At 38.6% G+C, this 15,729-nt stretch overlaps 1 protein-coding gene across 1 annotated transcript in view; it reads left to right on the plus strand.

The window, feature by feature from the left end:
- The window catches only part of AK9 (adenylate kinase 9), a 119,211-nt gene extending 104,352 nt beyond the window's left edge, over positions 1–14,859 (plus strand). Inside the window, exons 31-40 of the mRNA XM_059941422.1 lie at positions 234–447; positions 2,545–2,746; positions 5,358–5,504; positions 5,606–5,826; positions 9,894–10,090; positions 11,159–11,328; positions 11,564–11,662; positions 12,641–12,743; positions 13,886–14,000; positions 14,415–14,859. Coding sequence (XP_059797405.1) covers positions 234–447; positions 2,545–2,746; positions 5,358–5,504; positions 5,606–5,826; positions 9,894–10,090; positions 11,159–11,328; positions 11,564–11,662; positions 12,641–12,743; positions 13,886–14,000; positions 14,415–14,617 — 1,671 coding nt within the window. The 3' untranslated portion in view covers positions 14,618–14,859. The remainder of the gene's footprint in view (positions 1–233; positions 448–2,544; positions 2,747–5,357; positions 5,505–5,605; positions 5,827–9,893; positions 10,091–11,158; positions 11,329–11,563; positions 11,663–12,640; positions 12,744–13,885; positions 14,001–14,414) is intronic.
- The last annotated feature ends 870 nt before the right edge of the window (positions 14,860–15,729 follow it).

Below are 15,729 nucleotides of genomic sequence, written 5' to 3' on the forward strand. Positions count from 1 at the left end.
AGTAGAATAACTATAATTGTCAGAAACTGAAACATTTAAGAAAAACTACATTTATTCCATATGAGTATAAAATAATTCATTCTTTTTACAGTTTTTTAATATCAATATTTGATTATAATTAGTTTTCTTGTTCTATAAGAAAGATTTTACAAATTCGTTTTTTCAAGTGTATTTGAGGGAAATGCTGTTTAAAATAAAGCTTACTTATTAATTCAGTTGTGCATATATTGCAGCTAAGTGAAGGAGAGACAATCAAGCCAGTTGAAAATTCAGAGAATCTACTTCATCCTGTAATCCATCGTCAGTATATTTATTTTTTATCTAGTAAGGAAACTAAAGAAAAATTTATGAAGAACCCAATCAAATATATCCGCCAACCCAAACCTAAGCCTACTATGCCCATTAGGATTGCACTTCTGGGGCCTCCAAAATCTGGGAAAACTACAGGTAAGGGTGTGTTTGCCTTTACTATCCTTAAGCATAAAAGAATCTCCTGAAGACCAGGACCACTTTTCCAGGAAGCTAACTATCAAAACTGACTCAAAAAGAGACAGAACACCTAAATAGGCCAATAACCATTGAGGAGAAGGCATTCAAAAATATAGCCCCACTCCAAAACAGCCCAGAATCAAATGGTTTTGAAGGAAAATTATGTCAAACTTTCAAAGAATTAAAAATTCAAGAGATACTTCCTGTGTTTTTATAAGCTTTTCCAGAGCAAGGGAAAAGAAAGTAAACTGACCAATTTATTTTCAGTTTTTTTTTAAGTAAAGAATATAGTCCATACAATTAAAAAGGTATAAAAAATATAAATTCATTTTTAAATTAGCATGACCCTGATATCAAAACCTAACAAAGATAATACAAAAAAAGAAATTACAAACGAATATTATTTATAAATATAGTCAAATAACAGTTATATTAAGATTTTATTAGCATAAAAATTATATTTAAAATTTTATAAATATAATCTACTGTATTAATAAGTTAAAGAGTGAAAATCCATTATCTTAATCATTACTGAAAAAGGCATTTGGTAAACTATAATGTTTGCATTTTTTATATCTTGAGACTTTTTTTTTTTAAGGCAAATAGTCCAACAATAGGTGAGTGTGGTATTTCAAGATGACATGTGACATGATAACCACATGAACAGTGGCTGGTCGCGACGATAATAAAATGGGAAAGGGCAGATACCAGAGATACTTAAAAGGGAAATGACAGGACTTAATGACTGACGGCATAGAGAATGAAGGGGAGAGATGAGGTCAAAGATTAATTTTCACCAGAAATAATAAAAGGGAGTTTTGTATTTTAGCTCTTCAGATGAAAAGTGTGTTTTCCCCATTTAAACGTCTTAACATGATGAAGAGTCTTTAATAGCTGTGTTCTAAAAGTTCACAAAGATAATGATATTTCCCAAAGAAAGCTGTACATTGACATTCAAGATCCTACAACCACAGCAAAAAGTAAAATGTAGATTAGACAATCTGATTCCTCGATTTTTGTTGAAATAGAGGTTAATCTTTAAACAAAATGTCAAATTGTAAACGCTTAATTGTTTTCATAGCTTAAGAATAATAGGTGTGACTCTCGCGTTTGTGGCAAAGCTGAGATGAAGCCTTCTGCGGCCCTCACAGGGGAGTCCCTCCCGGGTGGCCCTAATTGTGGCCAGTTAACCTGTATTCCCTGTGGGACCAGATGAGTCTCAGTGTCCTCTACACACTGCTGTCTCCAGACCGTGATGAAGCAGGGTCTGTAGACCCTGTCAGAGCACACCCACATTTAACAGTAACTGGAAGCTATTATCTGTGGTCTCACTTAGCAGAAGCAGAGGCCAAGCCTGAGTCCTCTTTCAACAAATGGCAACATCTATGTGCCCTTGGACAAGTTATTCCATTTCAGTGGGCTGCAGTTCTCTCATCTATAAAATTGGAGCTTCAATACCCACTCTACGCACTTGATGGAATAGTTGAAAATATCAAAAAAAGTCACAGAAGAAATATTACCTCATAAGCTGTAAATTACTATTAAAATGTCAGATATGCCATTATAATTTTTAAAAATTACTTCCTAAGGATTAACTGCCACCTAACTGTATAGGGTAAGCTATCCTGATTGCAGCCTGGAGTCCGTAAATGGATAGATAGGGAAATGGTTTAATCCAGTGACACAAGGAGCATTGAATTGTTATTTTGGACATAATACCAAATACTAATAGTACACATAGGATGCCTTATAAAGCTCTGAAAAATTTTGCTACCTCGTGCAGAAGGAAAAAAAACACTTAAATGGTTTAGTTATAGAAAAACCTCACAGAGTTGGCTCATTAACCAGACCCATCAGCCACATACCTGAAGTGCTAATAATGATCGACCTTTGAACAGTATTAATTCAAAAAGATGTAGCAATTTTAATTTTTGAAATTACTTTGAGGAATGTGAAGATTAGCTTGCTGTTGATGTCAATTAACCAGAATCTGAAACTAAGATTAACTGATGAATTTGTGAAACGGAATAAGTTTAAAGTTTTAATGTTTTTCAGTTGCCAAAAAAATTTCAAGTGACTATGGCTTAAAGCGTTTGTCAATAGGAGATGCTCTGCGTTATGTATTAAACCACCAACCAGACACAGAGCTGGCACTTATGCTAAATTGGCATCTTCATAAAGGAATGACAGCACCTGATGAACTGGCTGTTCAGGCCTTAGAATTATCTCTGATGGGAAGTACATGTAATACTGCAGGGTAAGTGGGGGCCGTGGAGGTGGAGAGGGAGTGGGATGGAGTTACATCTTTGAAGAAATTACTCACTGGAATGTAAAACACTTAATCGTAAACAGGGTTTAAAGCTCTTGTAAAGTGTGTGTGATGTGCTTTTCAAACTCTGGGCACCTATATGGTTACATGTTTTAATTTTCTGTCAAGCTAAAACTCGGCTTGAACACTCAACATGCCAGAAGAGCCAACAGGCCACTTCCCTCCCTGCAGCAGCCCCTGAGCTGTCCAGGAGTCTCCAGGTTTACCCAATCCATAAGGGAGGCCTGTGCGACTTCCACAGCCCAGCAGAACTCCTCACTGCCCCATGGGGTGATGGAGGCGTGGCCCTCCCCTGTCCCCCCAGGTGGTACTGGTCCCGTGGAGATGGTCTCTCCCTGGCCCAGCTCTCTGCACAGGAAGCAGTGCCCCTCCCTTGATGCTGCACTTGGACAGGAGAGCCCTGTGCTTGAATGGTCTTCAGTTTACACTCCTCCGCTCCACCACGGCTTCCCTGGCACAGCCAGTGGTCCCAGCCAGTAGTAAAAGCCGATAAAACCTAAGGCCCTGCTCTTGAGCCCAGGTCATTGACTTAAAATCTTGCTGATTTACTCAAGGCTGTTTTCTATTAGGAGCCTCCTGGCCCTTCCCTACCAATGGTCCTTAATCAAGTCCTTGACAGTTCTAATTTCAGTTATCGGGGAGCAGATTCTGGAGTGTCAAGTTTTTTTCCCCAGAGAAGGCCCTGGGACTTAAGCAAATTGTGTTACCTCCTTCCTGGCATTCAGCTTTGCATAGGAGGGATCTTAGTGAGGGCAACGTCGGTTAAGTCACAAAGGTTTTATTTCACCTTAATACCAGGACAGTGACTGCCCAGTCACCCTGAATTTCCCTGATCCTGAGGGCCTCTCAAGTGATCCTTCACAGGACAAAGGAGTTGAGCTACTCTCCATTAAAAACCAACAATGGCGGGCTTCCCTGGTGGCGCAGTGGTTAAGAATCCGCCTGCCAATGCAAGGGACACGGGTTCAAGCCCTGGTCCGGGAAGATCCCACATGCCGCGCAGCAACTAAGCCTGTGTGCCACAACTACTGAGCCTGTGCTCTAGAGCCCGTGAGCCACAACTACTGAGCCCGAGGGCCACAACTACTGAAGCCCGCGCGCCTAGAGCCCGTGCTCCACAACAAGAGAAGCCACCACAATGAGAAGCCCGTGCACCGCAACGAAGAGTAGCCCCCGCTCGCCACAACTAGAGAAAGCCCACGCGCAGCAACGAAGACCCAAAGCAGCCAAAAATAAATAAATTTTAAAAAAAAAACCAACAATGGCAGCTCAATACATTCTCTAGTTGGCTTGCGGGCTATGTTAATTTATAATCCTCTCTGCCATGGAACTTAGAACTAGTTAGTGCCTAGAGACTTAGCTGGAGAGCACTGAGGGAGGACTAACCAGCCCTTCCTGGTGACTGCCAGCCAGCAAGCCCAGCTCAGCCACCTCAGAGTCGGTTTCCTGACTTTGGAATTTGTAGACAGCCTTTAGTCCTCTTCTCAGTTTGCTAGTGACACTCATTACCTTACACGGTTGGACTAACAAATTCTCCATCATTTCTGCTCAGAGGCCTGATGGGTGCTGATGAAATGATTCTCTCCCAGATACCATAGGGCTCTCTCACCAACTCCCCATCTTCCCTTCCACATCCAACCTCCGCACAGAATTTTACTACAAAAGCAAGCTTAGAACACAGTGTTTTCTGTATTTGCTTAATCTCTTACTAAAATACTATTAACTGTGCCAGGACCTTTTTTTTTTTTAATTTTAAAACATTTAAATGTACTTCTTAAAAACTTGATTTAGAAGACACTTTGTCTTACTGCCACTGACCTTTCAGTACAAAAACTTTACACTATCTGTTTGCTATAAAACTACAACATTAAGATCAGGGTTGGGTAATTCTTCTCTTGCTGGACATTCTGTTATAAGGAATGTCCATTAGTCTACTACTAATTGCTTTACATACTTGATCTATAATCTTTAAGATAACTCTAAGGGTTAAATATCATTATTTTACTATGTTTACTGAAAACTGAGGCTCAGAGAGGTCAGACCAGGTTTCAAATCTAAGTCTGTGTGCCTCTGAAGCCTATACTCTTTCCACTGTTTCATGCTAGAATAGTAGCACCAATTAAGTAATACAATGTTCAAGGTATTATGTGTATTATCTCTCAAAGTCCGCTAAAACCTAGCTCTATGATGCTAAGTGTATGAATCAGAGCTGTGTCTGTATGTTTGCAGCCCTCCTTCTGGCTCTTGGGCTGACTGAGGTTAAAAATATAGAGATAAAGGGAGTTCCCTGATGGCCTAGTGGTTAGGATTCCGGGCTTTCACTGCTGGGGCCCGGGTTCAATCCCCGGTCGGGGAACTGAGATCCCTCAAGCCACGCAGCCAAAAAAAATAGACAAAGAGGGCAAGGTGACAAGATAAATCAAGTTACATAGGAACAGTACGGGGCTAATCCTAAAGATAGACTGCTTCTGGAAGACAGAAAGGAAGGTCTGAGAGAAAAGACATCTGGAATTTTTATTTTCATGTTTCTCCTTATTAGTGTTGTCATTGATGGATACCCTGTATCTAAATATCAAGTGAGTCTCTTGGAAGCTAGGTCAGTCATCCCCATGGTCATCTTTGAGTTGGATGTGCCTTCCAAAGAGATTTTCAAAAGATTGCTCCTGGAAAAAGAAAAGGAACCAAGGTAATGTGTGTGATGAAAACAATGATAAAGGAATAAACTTTAATCAACCAGAAAGAGCAGGTTTTTAACAGCTTTTTCCATTCCTTCTGTTTCTCTATTAGTTTGCCTTATCCATTGCATAACAGCTCACAGATTATAGCTGTCAAGAACTCAAAGTACCGCAAAAATATTGATGAGATTAGGCAATATTATCAACAACAACATCAGAACTGGTATGTGATTGATGGCTTTCACAGCAAATGGTGGGTATGGAATGAAGTCATTAAGAAGGTTAAAATGGTGAATAAACACATGCAGATATACCTGGGAAGAATAAAAGCAGGTAAGAAAATGTGTAACTCTGAAAACACAATAAGATGTGAATTTGAAGTCTATGCATGCCTAACTCATGTTACCATAATTCATTCAATTTGAACATTTGTTCCCATGACCTTAATCAGTATTTTAAATACATAGTATTTTCCAATTATGTGGGCATGTATATTCGTTCTAATAAATGACTGCCTCTACTCAAGCTATCAGCTTAGCTCTCCAGCTAAGTCTCTAGGCACTAACTAGCTCTAAGTTCAATGGCAGGGAGGATTATAAATTAACATAGCTCGCAAGCCAACTAGAGAATGTATGGGGCAGCTATCATTTATTCAATGTCCATGTGAACCTATCACCTAAAAGAAATACGTGGTCTCTCACTAGAAGAGTTTATGGTGTTTGGAAAGCCATGTAAGAAGCTAGTTTCAAGCATGGTAGTTATATGAGGGCAGGGGTCTGTGGAGTGACACTTGGCAAAATTTTGTTTAGGAATCTAGAATTAGTTATTTTTACTGTTTACTATGAAATTATAGTAGTATTTAAATGTTGATTCTATTAAAAAATTAATTTTAACATAGAATGTTTTTAATCTGTATTTGGAATGCATGAAAGAAAATGTTTGATTATATATTCCTAGAAGTTTCTTGATTTTTCTCCAAAAATACACAAAATAGAAGGAAAGTTATCTATATCTCATATCTCTAAAAAGAGTGATGATGCCAAAGAATTTGTCTGGAGGGGTTTCACAGACATCTGTTTAATGACTTTGTTTAACTTTGGCAAATACGGAGAAGGTATAAGGAGGTGTGAGGGAGCAACGGGACACAGAGAATCTTGTACGAGGAAAAATGCAGTGAGGAGTCTGATAATGATGGCATCATTGAATCTTGATTTGCTTCATTATTTGGGCATCACCAGCATCTCTGGTTCCTGTTTGTCTGCAGACTGGGAATTTGTTTTCACCCGAGGATTACAAGGGATGAAGATAAGAGTGCAAGGGAAGAGAGAATTGAGTTTTAGAAACCTACTCCCAATAAGTTTTGGATAGCATCACACTAGTAAAACATTCCACAGCAGGCTTTGAAAGCAAAACTTATGCCTCATTCATCTTTCTGTTACCCTACTTCACCTTTCCTGCCTCAGATTGGGTTGCCTGAAAACAGACTCATGGTGAAAGGTTGTGTGCAGGAAGTACCCTCAGGAGTCGAGTTGCCAGATTAAGCCAATAAAACTACCGGACGCCCAGTTAAATTTAAATTTCAGATAAATGACAAATAATTTTTTAGTCTAATTATTTCCCAAATGTTGTATGGGACATATTTATACTAAAAACTCTTCATTGTTTATCTGAAATTCAAACTTAAGTGGGCATCCTGTATTTTAATGTCAACTCTAATTAGGAGATACACCTGTGGGGAAGTTAGGCTAGTAGAACTGAGCAGAGGGAGAAACTAACCTGCAGTATGGTGGAAACAGAAGCCTCCCTGGATGCTATAGGGAAGCACTGGAGCTACGATGGACCTTCAAAATTTCCCAAACTGAGGGGAGAGGCCAGGCTTTATATCCTCCCATTGGCTTGTCATTGACCAAAGGTCACTCCGGGAGGGTGTATAACCTGTAACAGAGGGGCAATTCCCAGTGCGGCTGTGATCCATTAGCACAGATATTTCCAGCAGCTGGGGGATGGGTGCATCAGCCCTGAAGAGAGGGATCCGGATGGGGCACCACAGTATCTACTACATTATTCCAGATATACTTGCCTCTGCCTTGAATAGTTTAATCTAATTGAAGCTGCCCTCTTGCTTTCCTGCTTCAGCATCTACCTGATAATCTATACCTGATTGTTTGAATTTAGTTTTGATTTTTTTATATATTCTCCACTTGCTTTGTATGTTATTCAAATAACCGTCAGGGGGCCAGTTCATTCTCACTAATGAGATGGAGCAAGGTCAGGGCTAGAAAACTAAAGAGATTCCTCCTCATTCTGCCACATTCCAGAAAAGGATATATAGACATTGCCAGATGTCATCAAGACTATCCCAAGAATCAGAGAAAGAGATACTTGAGTGTCTTTTAGGATTTAAAGTGATTTGAGTCTAAATTACCCTGTCACTAAACCTGTCAGGATTGGTGAGGTCAGCACATTTGAGCTAAAGAGCAACATACAAGTGTAAAACTATATAGTACCATATGGTATAATATTATAGCACTATATAATACTATATACTTTAACAACACTATTATTATACCATAGTACTGTGCGTTATAATACTTTAGAATAATATTACACCAATGTAGTATTATAGTAGTGTAATATTCTTTTTAGGAAAGGACGGATGGGGCTTCTTAGCCTTTTCATCTGTATCATAAACAATGGATGGAATAGTGGATTAGTTTGTCTATTGCTTCATAACAAATTATTCCGAAACTTAGCAGCTTAAAACAACACACACACAGTCACTCACAGTTTCTGTGGGTCAGGAATCCAGGCACAGCTTAACTGGGTCCTCTGCTTCAGGGTCTCTCACAAGGCTACAGTCAAGGTGTTGGCCAGGATTGAGATCTCACCTGAAGGCCCTACTGGGAAAGAATCCACTATCATACCCATTCATATATTGTTGACAAGATTTCGTTCCTTGAAGGTTGTTGGACTGAGGGCCTCAGTTTCTTGCCAGCTGTTTGGCTGGGGGCCACCTTCAGTTCCTTGCCATATGGACCTTTCCAACATGACAGCTTGCTATACCAAGTGAACAAGATAAGGCAAGAAAGAATGCCAACAGGACAGAAATCATAGTCTCATGTACCTGTTTTAGTTTCCCAAGGCTTCTGTAGCAAATTACCGCACACTGGGTGACTTAAACAACAGAAATGTATTCTCTCACAGTTCTGGAGGCCAGAGGCCCCAAATCAAGGCATTGGCAGGGCTGTCCTCACTCTGAAGGCTCAAGGGGAGTATCTGTTCCATTTCTTTCTCTTAGCTTGCAGTGTTGCCAGCGATCCTCTGCATTCTTTGGCTTATAGACACATCACTCCAATCCTAAGGGTTACTTTTATGTTTACACTGTCACATAACAAACTAATCCATGATTTATGCTTCATAATTTTAGTATTAGTGTAAGACCTTCCTTGGCATAATTAAAAAAAAAAAATGAAACTTTTCACTGTGAAAAGGACCACTAACAAAATATATTGGGATCAGAATTTACTCATTATAATTAAGATGTATAAAAAAGTAATTTTATTTTCTGTAACATCTCATATTGTTTTGGAGTCCCTATTCTAGTGGAATACTAGGGAGAAAACTCTTAAACTTGTCCATTGAATGAACTTGGGCTTTTTTTTTTAAAAATAGAGTTGTTAGGGTAAACCTAGTCACTTTTGGGAAAATGTTTCTTCCCCTCTCTTGGGTGCCATCAGGGCACAGGGAGAGGTTTGTGTCAGTAACATCATGTCAACAAACTATTTTCACTTCCTGAAATCTATCCCATAGAAAAAATTTAAATATGTAGCAAATTGATGTGTGTAAGTGGCTATGTATATATACATGTACATATATATGTGTGTGTGTATATACATATATATTGTTTATAACATATATATAGTTTATAATAGCTAAGAATTAAAAACAACCAAAATATTTATCAACAGATAATTGGTTGAGTAAACTAAATGTACATTTTTACAATGGAAAACTGTGCATAAATTAAAAGGAATTAGGTAAATCATATAAACTGATATGGAAAGGTGTCAAAGGCCATACTAACTGATAAAAGCAAGTTGCAGAATAATGTTTACAGTATAGTGGCACAAGCATCTTATATGCAAAAAATATATACATGTGTATATGCAAATGTATTAAAAAATCTGAAAACGATACAAACTCAACAGTGATTACCTCTCAGAAGGGATGTTGGATTGAGAGTATGGAGGTGTGAAGAGAAATTTTTACTTTTTACTCTGTGGAATTTTACAATGTGTACTCATTTGTATAGTGCTAGCATAATTGAAATTATTTTCATTTTGAAAACGATTGTGTTTTCTCTGAAAAAAAAATAATAATAGTTAATCTGTTAATAATAGGAAAAGCCGCCTGCATTGACAAGTTATGTATCTCACCTGAAGAACTGATTTCTCGCCTGGGCGAATTTGGACAGTTCTGCCCTGTCAGCCTGGCAGAATCACATGAATTAGTTGATTGCTCTTTAACTGATTCCTTGGAATTTGCAGCAGAGTTCAGAGGGCACTATTATAAAATGAGTTCTCAGGAGAAATTGAATGTAAGTTTGTTCCTAACTCCAAATATTTACCAGGGAAAGAAAATACCTGTCTCAGAATTCACCAAACAGGAAGGGGTGGGCACAGCTGGGAACACCCAGGAATTGGGGACCAGGAGCCCCAATTTTGGAAACTGTGACCCTGGATTCAACGAGGCAACTCAGAGTCCAGTCCTAAGACTGCATCCCAAGACATATTTTGGCACAAAGCAAAAGTTCAGGGTCAGTGATGGACCCTCCACCTGGGTCAGCTTAACAGGTAGGGAGCCCCAAGGGTGAGCCCGCCCGCGAAGGGGATGCTGAACATCTGGGTGGGGATTCCGTTCAAAGGGTGCAGAAGGGAAGTCAGAGTCGGTAGAAATGAAGCAAGACCGACGTCTGTCTCCTGTGCTTTCAACTTTTTTCTATCACTTTAATTTCCTGTGTACCATATATTGCTATTTAATGCAACAGAATACAGACTTGTTCTAATATTATAATGACCATAATTTGGTGATATAAAAAGGTTGTAGCTGAAAACTAATCAGGTGCCTCTGAACATTTTATTTTCCTCTGAAGAATTTGAATTTTTTTATCACTTTATGAAAACGACATTTATTTCTTCCTGCTTATTTAAATGATAATCACAGAATTTTAAAACTGGAAATGACATTAGAGGTCATGTACCTGGTCTGCTCCCTTCATTTTAGAGTGATAACTGAAGCTGGAGAAGCTAACTCACCTGCCAAAGGGCACCCACCTAGTTAGTTATACTGTAGGACAGGAAGACTATGCACGCCAGTGCCTGGGACATAGTAAGAGCTCAACAAATGTTTTTTGTATAAGTAGATGAGTGAGTGAGTGAGTGAGTGAAAGTAGGAGAGACCTTAGATGAAATCACTTGCAAGTATTACTGTAAGGCACTTGCAGTCAGGGAAGGAGCTATAGTAGTGCAGAAAGCAGCTCTCAGATGGTTTGAAGGACGAACATTGCTACTGAAAATGGGGACAGTAGCAAGAGAGCCTCAGTGGATTCTCATTGGCATAGTATTCCTGTCTCAAGCGGTCACGTTGCTGTAATCTTTTCTTATAGAGATTTTTGGAGAACCCCGAATTATACGTGCCTCCATTAGCACCTCATCCTCTCCCATCTCCCGACATGATGCCCAAAAGGCTGACACTGTCGGAGCTGAAGAGCCGGTTCCCTAAGTGTGCCGAGCTCCAGGGCTACTGTCCAGTGACCTATCAGGATGGCAAACAAAGGCAAGTCCTTGCCCTCGTGCAAGTACAGGATGACAGCTCTACTCAGAATAAGTGGTCCATATTAACAGTCTTAACATTTTGATCAAAAGGTCACTATTGCTTAACGGGAAAATGTTCTATTTCTTCCTTGAGTGGCAAAGATAGAAAAATAAACTATTTTGACACTTTATTTATACAGTACTGCATATTAATTATACAATACATAGTTGTTTTTGTTTGTTCCTTTGTCTTTCAGATACGAAGCCCTAGTACCTGGTAGCATTCACTATGCTTTAGAATATCGTGATCGTATATATACCTGTGAGAGTAGAGAAAAACTTGAGAAATTTTTGAGGTGAGACCATTCACTAAGTCACAAACCTTTACTGAATATCTGTGTTAACTGCATCATGCTGGGATAGATACACATGTGAGTGCACACACACACACATATGTGCATATATACATACACACAGCTGAAGGGGCAGCAGTTACTTACCTACTGCCACACATTTCTGTTTTTCACAAGAAGCTGGAAACCAAATTTCTTCTTACATTTATCTGATTTTTAAACTTTTGTGACTGATTCCGTTTTTTAAAAATCACAATGTGGATCAAATCACATCTGCAGATAGAATTTGTGCAGTAGTTTGTGACCTCTAGTGAAGATCACTGTTTGAAGAAATTAAACAGTGAAAAGAGAAAAGACATTAATTGCTGGAAGGGATATAGGACTGAAGGAGTGAAGGAGTGAAAAAAGGATTTTCTTTTTTCTTCAATGGGAAAGGTACGAACATGTTAAAATGCAGGTGCCTGGGAAGGATCCAATAAAGAAGGAAATGCCGAAGGTGGGAGAGAGAGAGAAATTGCTATTTAAGATTTCTGGAGAGAGGGTGAAACAGGGATGCAAAGAAGGGGTGGAGACTGACCTTAGCTGGGAGGTAAGCTCCAGCGTGGAGAAAGGAGCCTGTGTGTGGCTCTACTTGTGGTGAGCAGTTGAGGAAGTTTGGTTCTGATGCTTCTCCTTGGATAGCCTGGCCCCCATGTGGGGGTTACTGGGAGGGTTAGAAGTGTGAGGGCAATAAAGGAAGCTTTATATAGTTGCTGTGAAAAATCAGAACACTGAGGAGAGCTGAGCAGGGCTAGGGACCCAGGCAAAGCTGGCCGTCATGAATTTCTAGGAGCCCCAGTCTTCCCACTTGTATCATTTTCACCACGGGAGAAAAACAGGCAGTGAACGTTATCTTTCAGCTGTCTCTTGTGTGTCCACCTTCCTGTGTACACACAGTGAGCACATTTGTGAGCATCCGTCTAATGGATTTTGTGTTCTTAGGTCGCCACTGAAATACTGGGATCAGAAGCTTCCTTACAAACTTCCCCCGTTAAAGGAACCGATGTATCTCACTAGTCTGCCTTTGCCTGGATATCTGGAACAGGTTCACTTACATGAGTTTCTATGCATAGATATTAGAAGACTACAGCAATCTCTTCTTTAACAATAATTTTTGTTTTGGTAACAGTGAAATTCAAGGCAGAGTTTCCTGATTTTAAGCTGCAAATCCACTTTTAACCTATTTTGGTTTTGAGTGGTTATGAAAATAAAATGTGGGAAAAGCCCCCGTTTCCATAGCTAATTCCCAAATACCTGCACTACAGTGAAAAAAGAGTAAGATGTAAGAAAATTATTTACATCTGACTTGTAGTTTGTTTATTTTGAATTTCAGTGTCTGTAAAACTTTTTCTTAATTTGAAATGTGTAAATTCAGTCTCTAAGAGGTTTTTTTCCCCTGCTCAAAAGAGTTGAGTTGAGGTGTCACCACAACTGAACCACCAAACACATATTTTGCTCAAAATCTGGATGAAGCTATCTACTCAATCACATCTTATTTCTCTAAATATACCTCTTTCTGAATATAGTCAAATTTATCAGTAGCCAACCACTATTTTAAAGGCTTTTAAAAAAAAAATTCTATAAAACAGTTGCCTAGGGCACAATTTCATACCTTTCTTACAAATTCCTAATCACTTTGCTTTTTCTCAGCTCCCCTAGATGGTTAGCCTTCAATCTAGTTTAATTTCAAAAGGCAAGATGACACTCACCCAGAAAAGGGTATTCTCTTCTTTTCCTGCTTGGGGCTCCAGAATCTGGACTGCAGTGATAACTGTGGTCTCTGGAATTCCTGGTCAGGTGGCCCAGGGTCCTGAGAGTGGGAGGCAAGCTGGCCAGTTCTGAGCCATGGAAGCAGAGATGGGCTAAGACAACTCAAAGCCGAGGGTCCCCTCCTTTCTTTTTTAACTTTTTGTTATGGAAATGCCAAACATATAAAAATAGAACTGTGTAATGAAACCCACGTATCCATTACCTAGCTGGCGCTAAGCCAATTTGTAGTTTTTATTTTTCCTAATCAAATGTATTTTGTGTTTCTGTCCTGCTGGCTAAGAGCCCATTTAACTATCTTTGTAAGCTCCATCCTCAACCCCAGGAGGCTATTTGAGGCAAAGAATAACCTCTTTATCTATTTGCCACAAGAAAATAAAACAAACTCAAATATACACATAATCTGTTCCCTACCTGCAGGGTATTGCAACTGCTCTAATTAAAGCCATGAATGCAGCAGGATGCTTAAAGCCCAAATTCCCCTTCTTAAGTGTACAGAGATCTGCACTACTCTATATAGCATTTCATCTAAAAGGTATGTCTTTTTTTTTTTTTTTTTGCTAGAAATGATATGCTACTCAGAACTAGTTTAATATTAATTGTAGTATAATGTGATAAATAGGATTGTTGAGTTGGGTTGGTCACTTGCATGGGGTGTGTGTGGTGTTGGTAGCAAATATTTTAGCAAAAATATCAAAACTGAGTTTCTAGTTTTTAAAGCAGGGGCTACGAGTAACCTAATCAGCACTCAATAATCCATTCCATATAGGAAGGTGAATAGAGACAATTATGATCTAAAATAGAATAATCCCCACATCTTATTTGGGATTTGGATATCTTCCTGGCCGTAGCTGTGCAACTCAATCACACACAAAGTTCTCCTTCTCTTTAATATAGTGATTCACTAACCTAACAGAAAACATTCACAGTCCTATGAAATTTTCTACAGCCTTTAATCCCAAAGGTTCTGAGTACACAAGAAAAAAATATAAGAAGAAGATGGAGCAGTTTATGGAGAGATGTGAACTCATTACATACCTGGGTGCCAAGATGACCAGAAAATACAAGGAACCTCAGTTTAGAGCCATTGACTTCGATCATAAATTACAGACCTTTCTCTCTCTTAAAAATATAGACCCAGTCAATGGATAGAATGCTTGGGTAACTGCACCCGGAATCTTAAGAGTTACCTGAAAGGGATAAAAAGCAAATAGATTGAAAATCTGGCCCTCCCTGATGTACTTTTCCCTCCTGAGTGATACACCACGGCTGCCAGACTTCAAATGAATTCAGAGCTCTGCCAGCCAGGAAGGAGTGCTCTTCTGTAAGCCTAAGTTCTCATATAATTGTAAAGTTTATTGCTCTTTGCCTGAACTTTGAGGTTTTAACGAAAGTTATTCCATTTAGAATATTTAGGTAACTTATTTTACTTAATGAATCTATTGTTCATTTTCCTTTTTAATATTTTCAGCAGAAAGGTCAGTCTCTGTTAAATGTAAAGTCATTTATGCAGTAAATGTTAGAAAGCTTCAAGAAACAAAATTAACATGTATATAAATAAAATAGAAATATTGGTTACACTTTTAACATAGGGAGTTGTTGGTAAACTTCATGAACCTAAAGATACTTTATCATTTTCCCAACAAAATAAATGGATTTTGAGGTAACTAAATGGCTGCTGCTTTTCTTTTTCTCAAGTATCCAAGGAAACATGCTTTATACATTATTCTGTAGTTAGAAATCGCCTGGATATTTGAGAGAGATGAAATCTAGAGTCTTTTTATATGACATTATCAAGAAGTATATGCTAGAGGAAAATTACTAAATTGAATTTGAATGAGATTTTAAAAATAAGATTATCAGTTTTTCAGCAGGAGTATAAGAAATCTAGCACGTGAAATAGCAAGATTGTCTCTTTAAAAAAATGAAAAGTACAACCATTATTTAACCTTGGGTAAATCTCAGTTTCGATGAGCCTTTGTTTCTTAAACTCTAAAATGAATGATTTAGCTCTTTTTTTCCAGCTTTATTGAGGTGTAATTGACAAATAAAATTATACATATTTAAACTTTACCACGTGATGATTTTGATATAGGTATACATTGTGAAATATTTACCACAATCAGGTTAATTAACGCATCCATCACCTCACATCGTTACTTTGTGTGTCTGTGTAGTAAGAATGCTTAAGAATCACTGTTAGCAAATTTCAAGTATCATGACAATATTACTAACTATAGTTACCATGCTCTACATTAGATCCT

This window comes from Balaenoptera ricei, chromosome 12 (assembly GCF_028023285.1).
Source record: "Balaenoptera ricei isolate mBalRic1 chromosome 12, mBalRic1.hap2, whole genome shotgun sequence".
Lineage (NCBI taxonomy): Eukaryota > Metazoa > Chordata > Mammalia > Artiodactyla > Balaenopteridae > Balaenoptera > Balaenoptera ricei.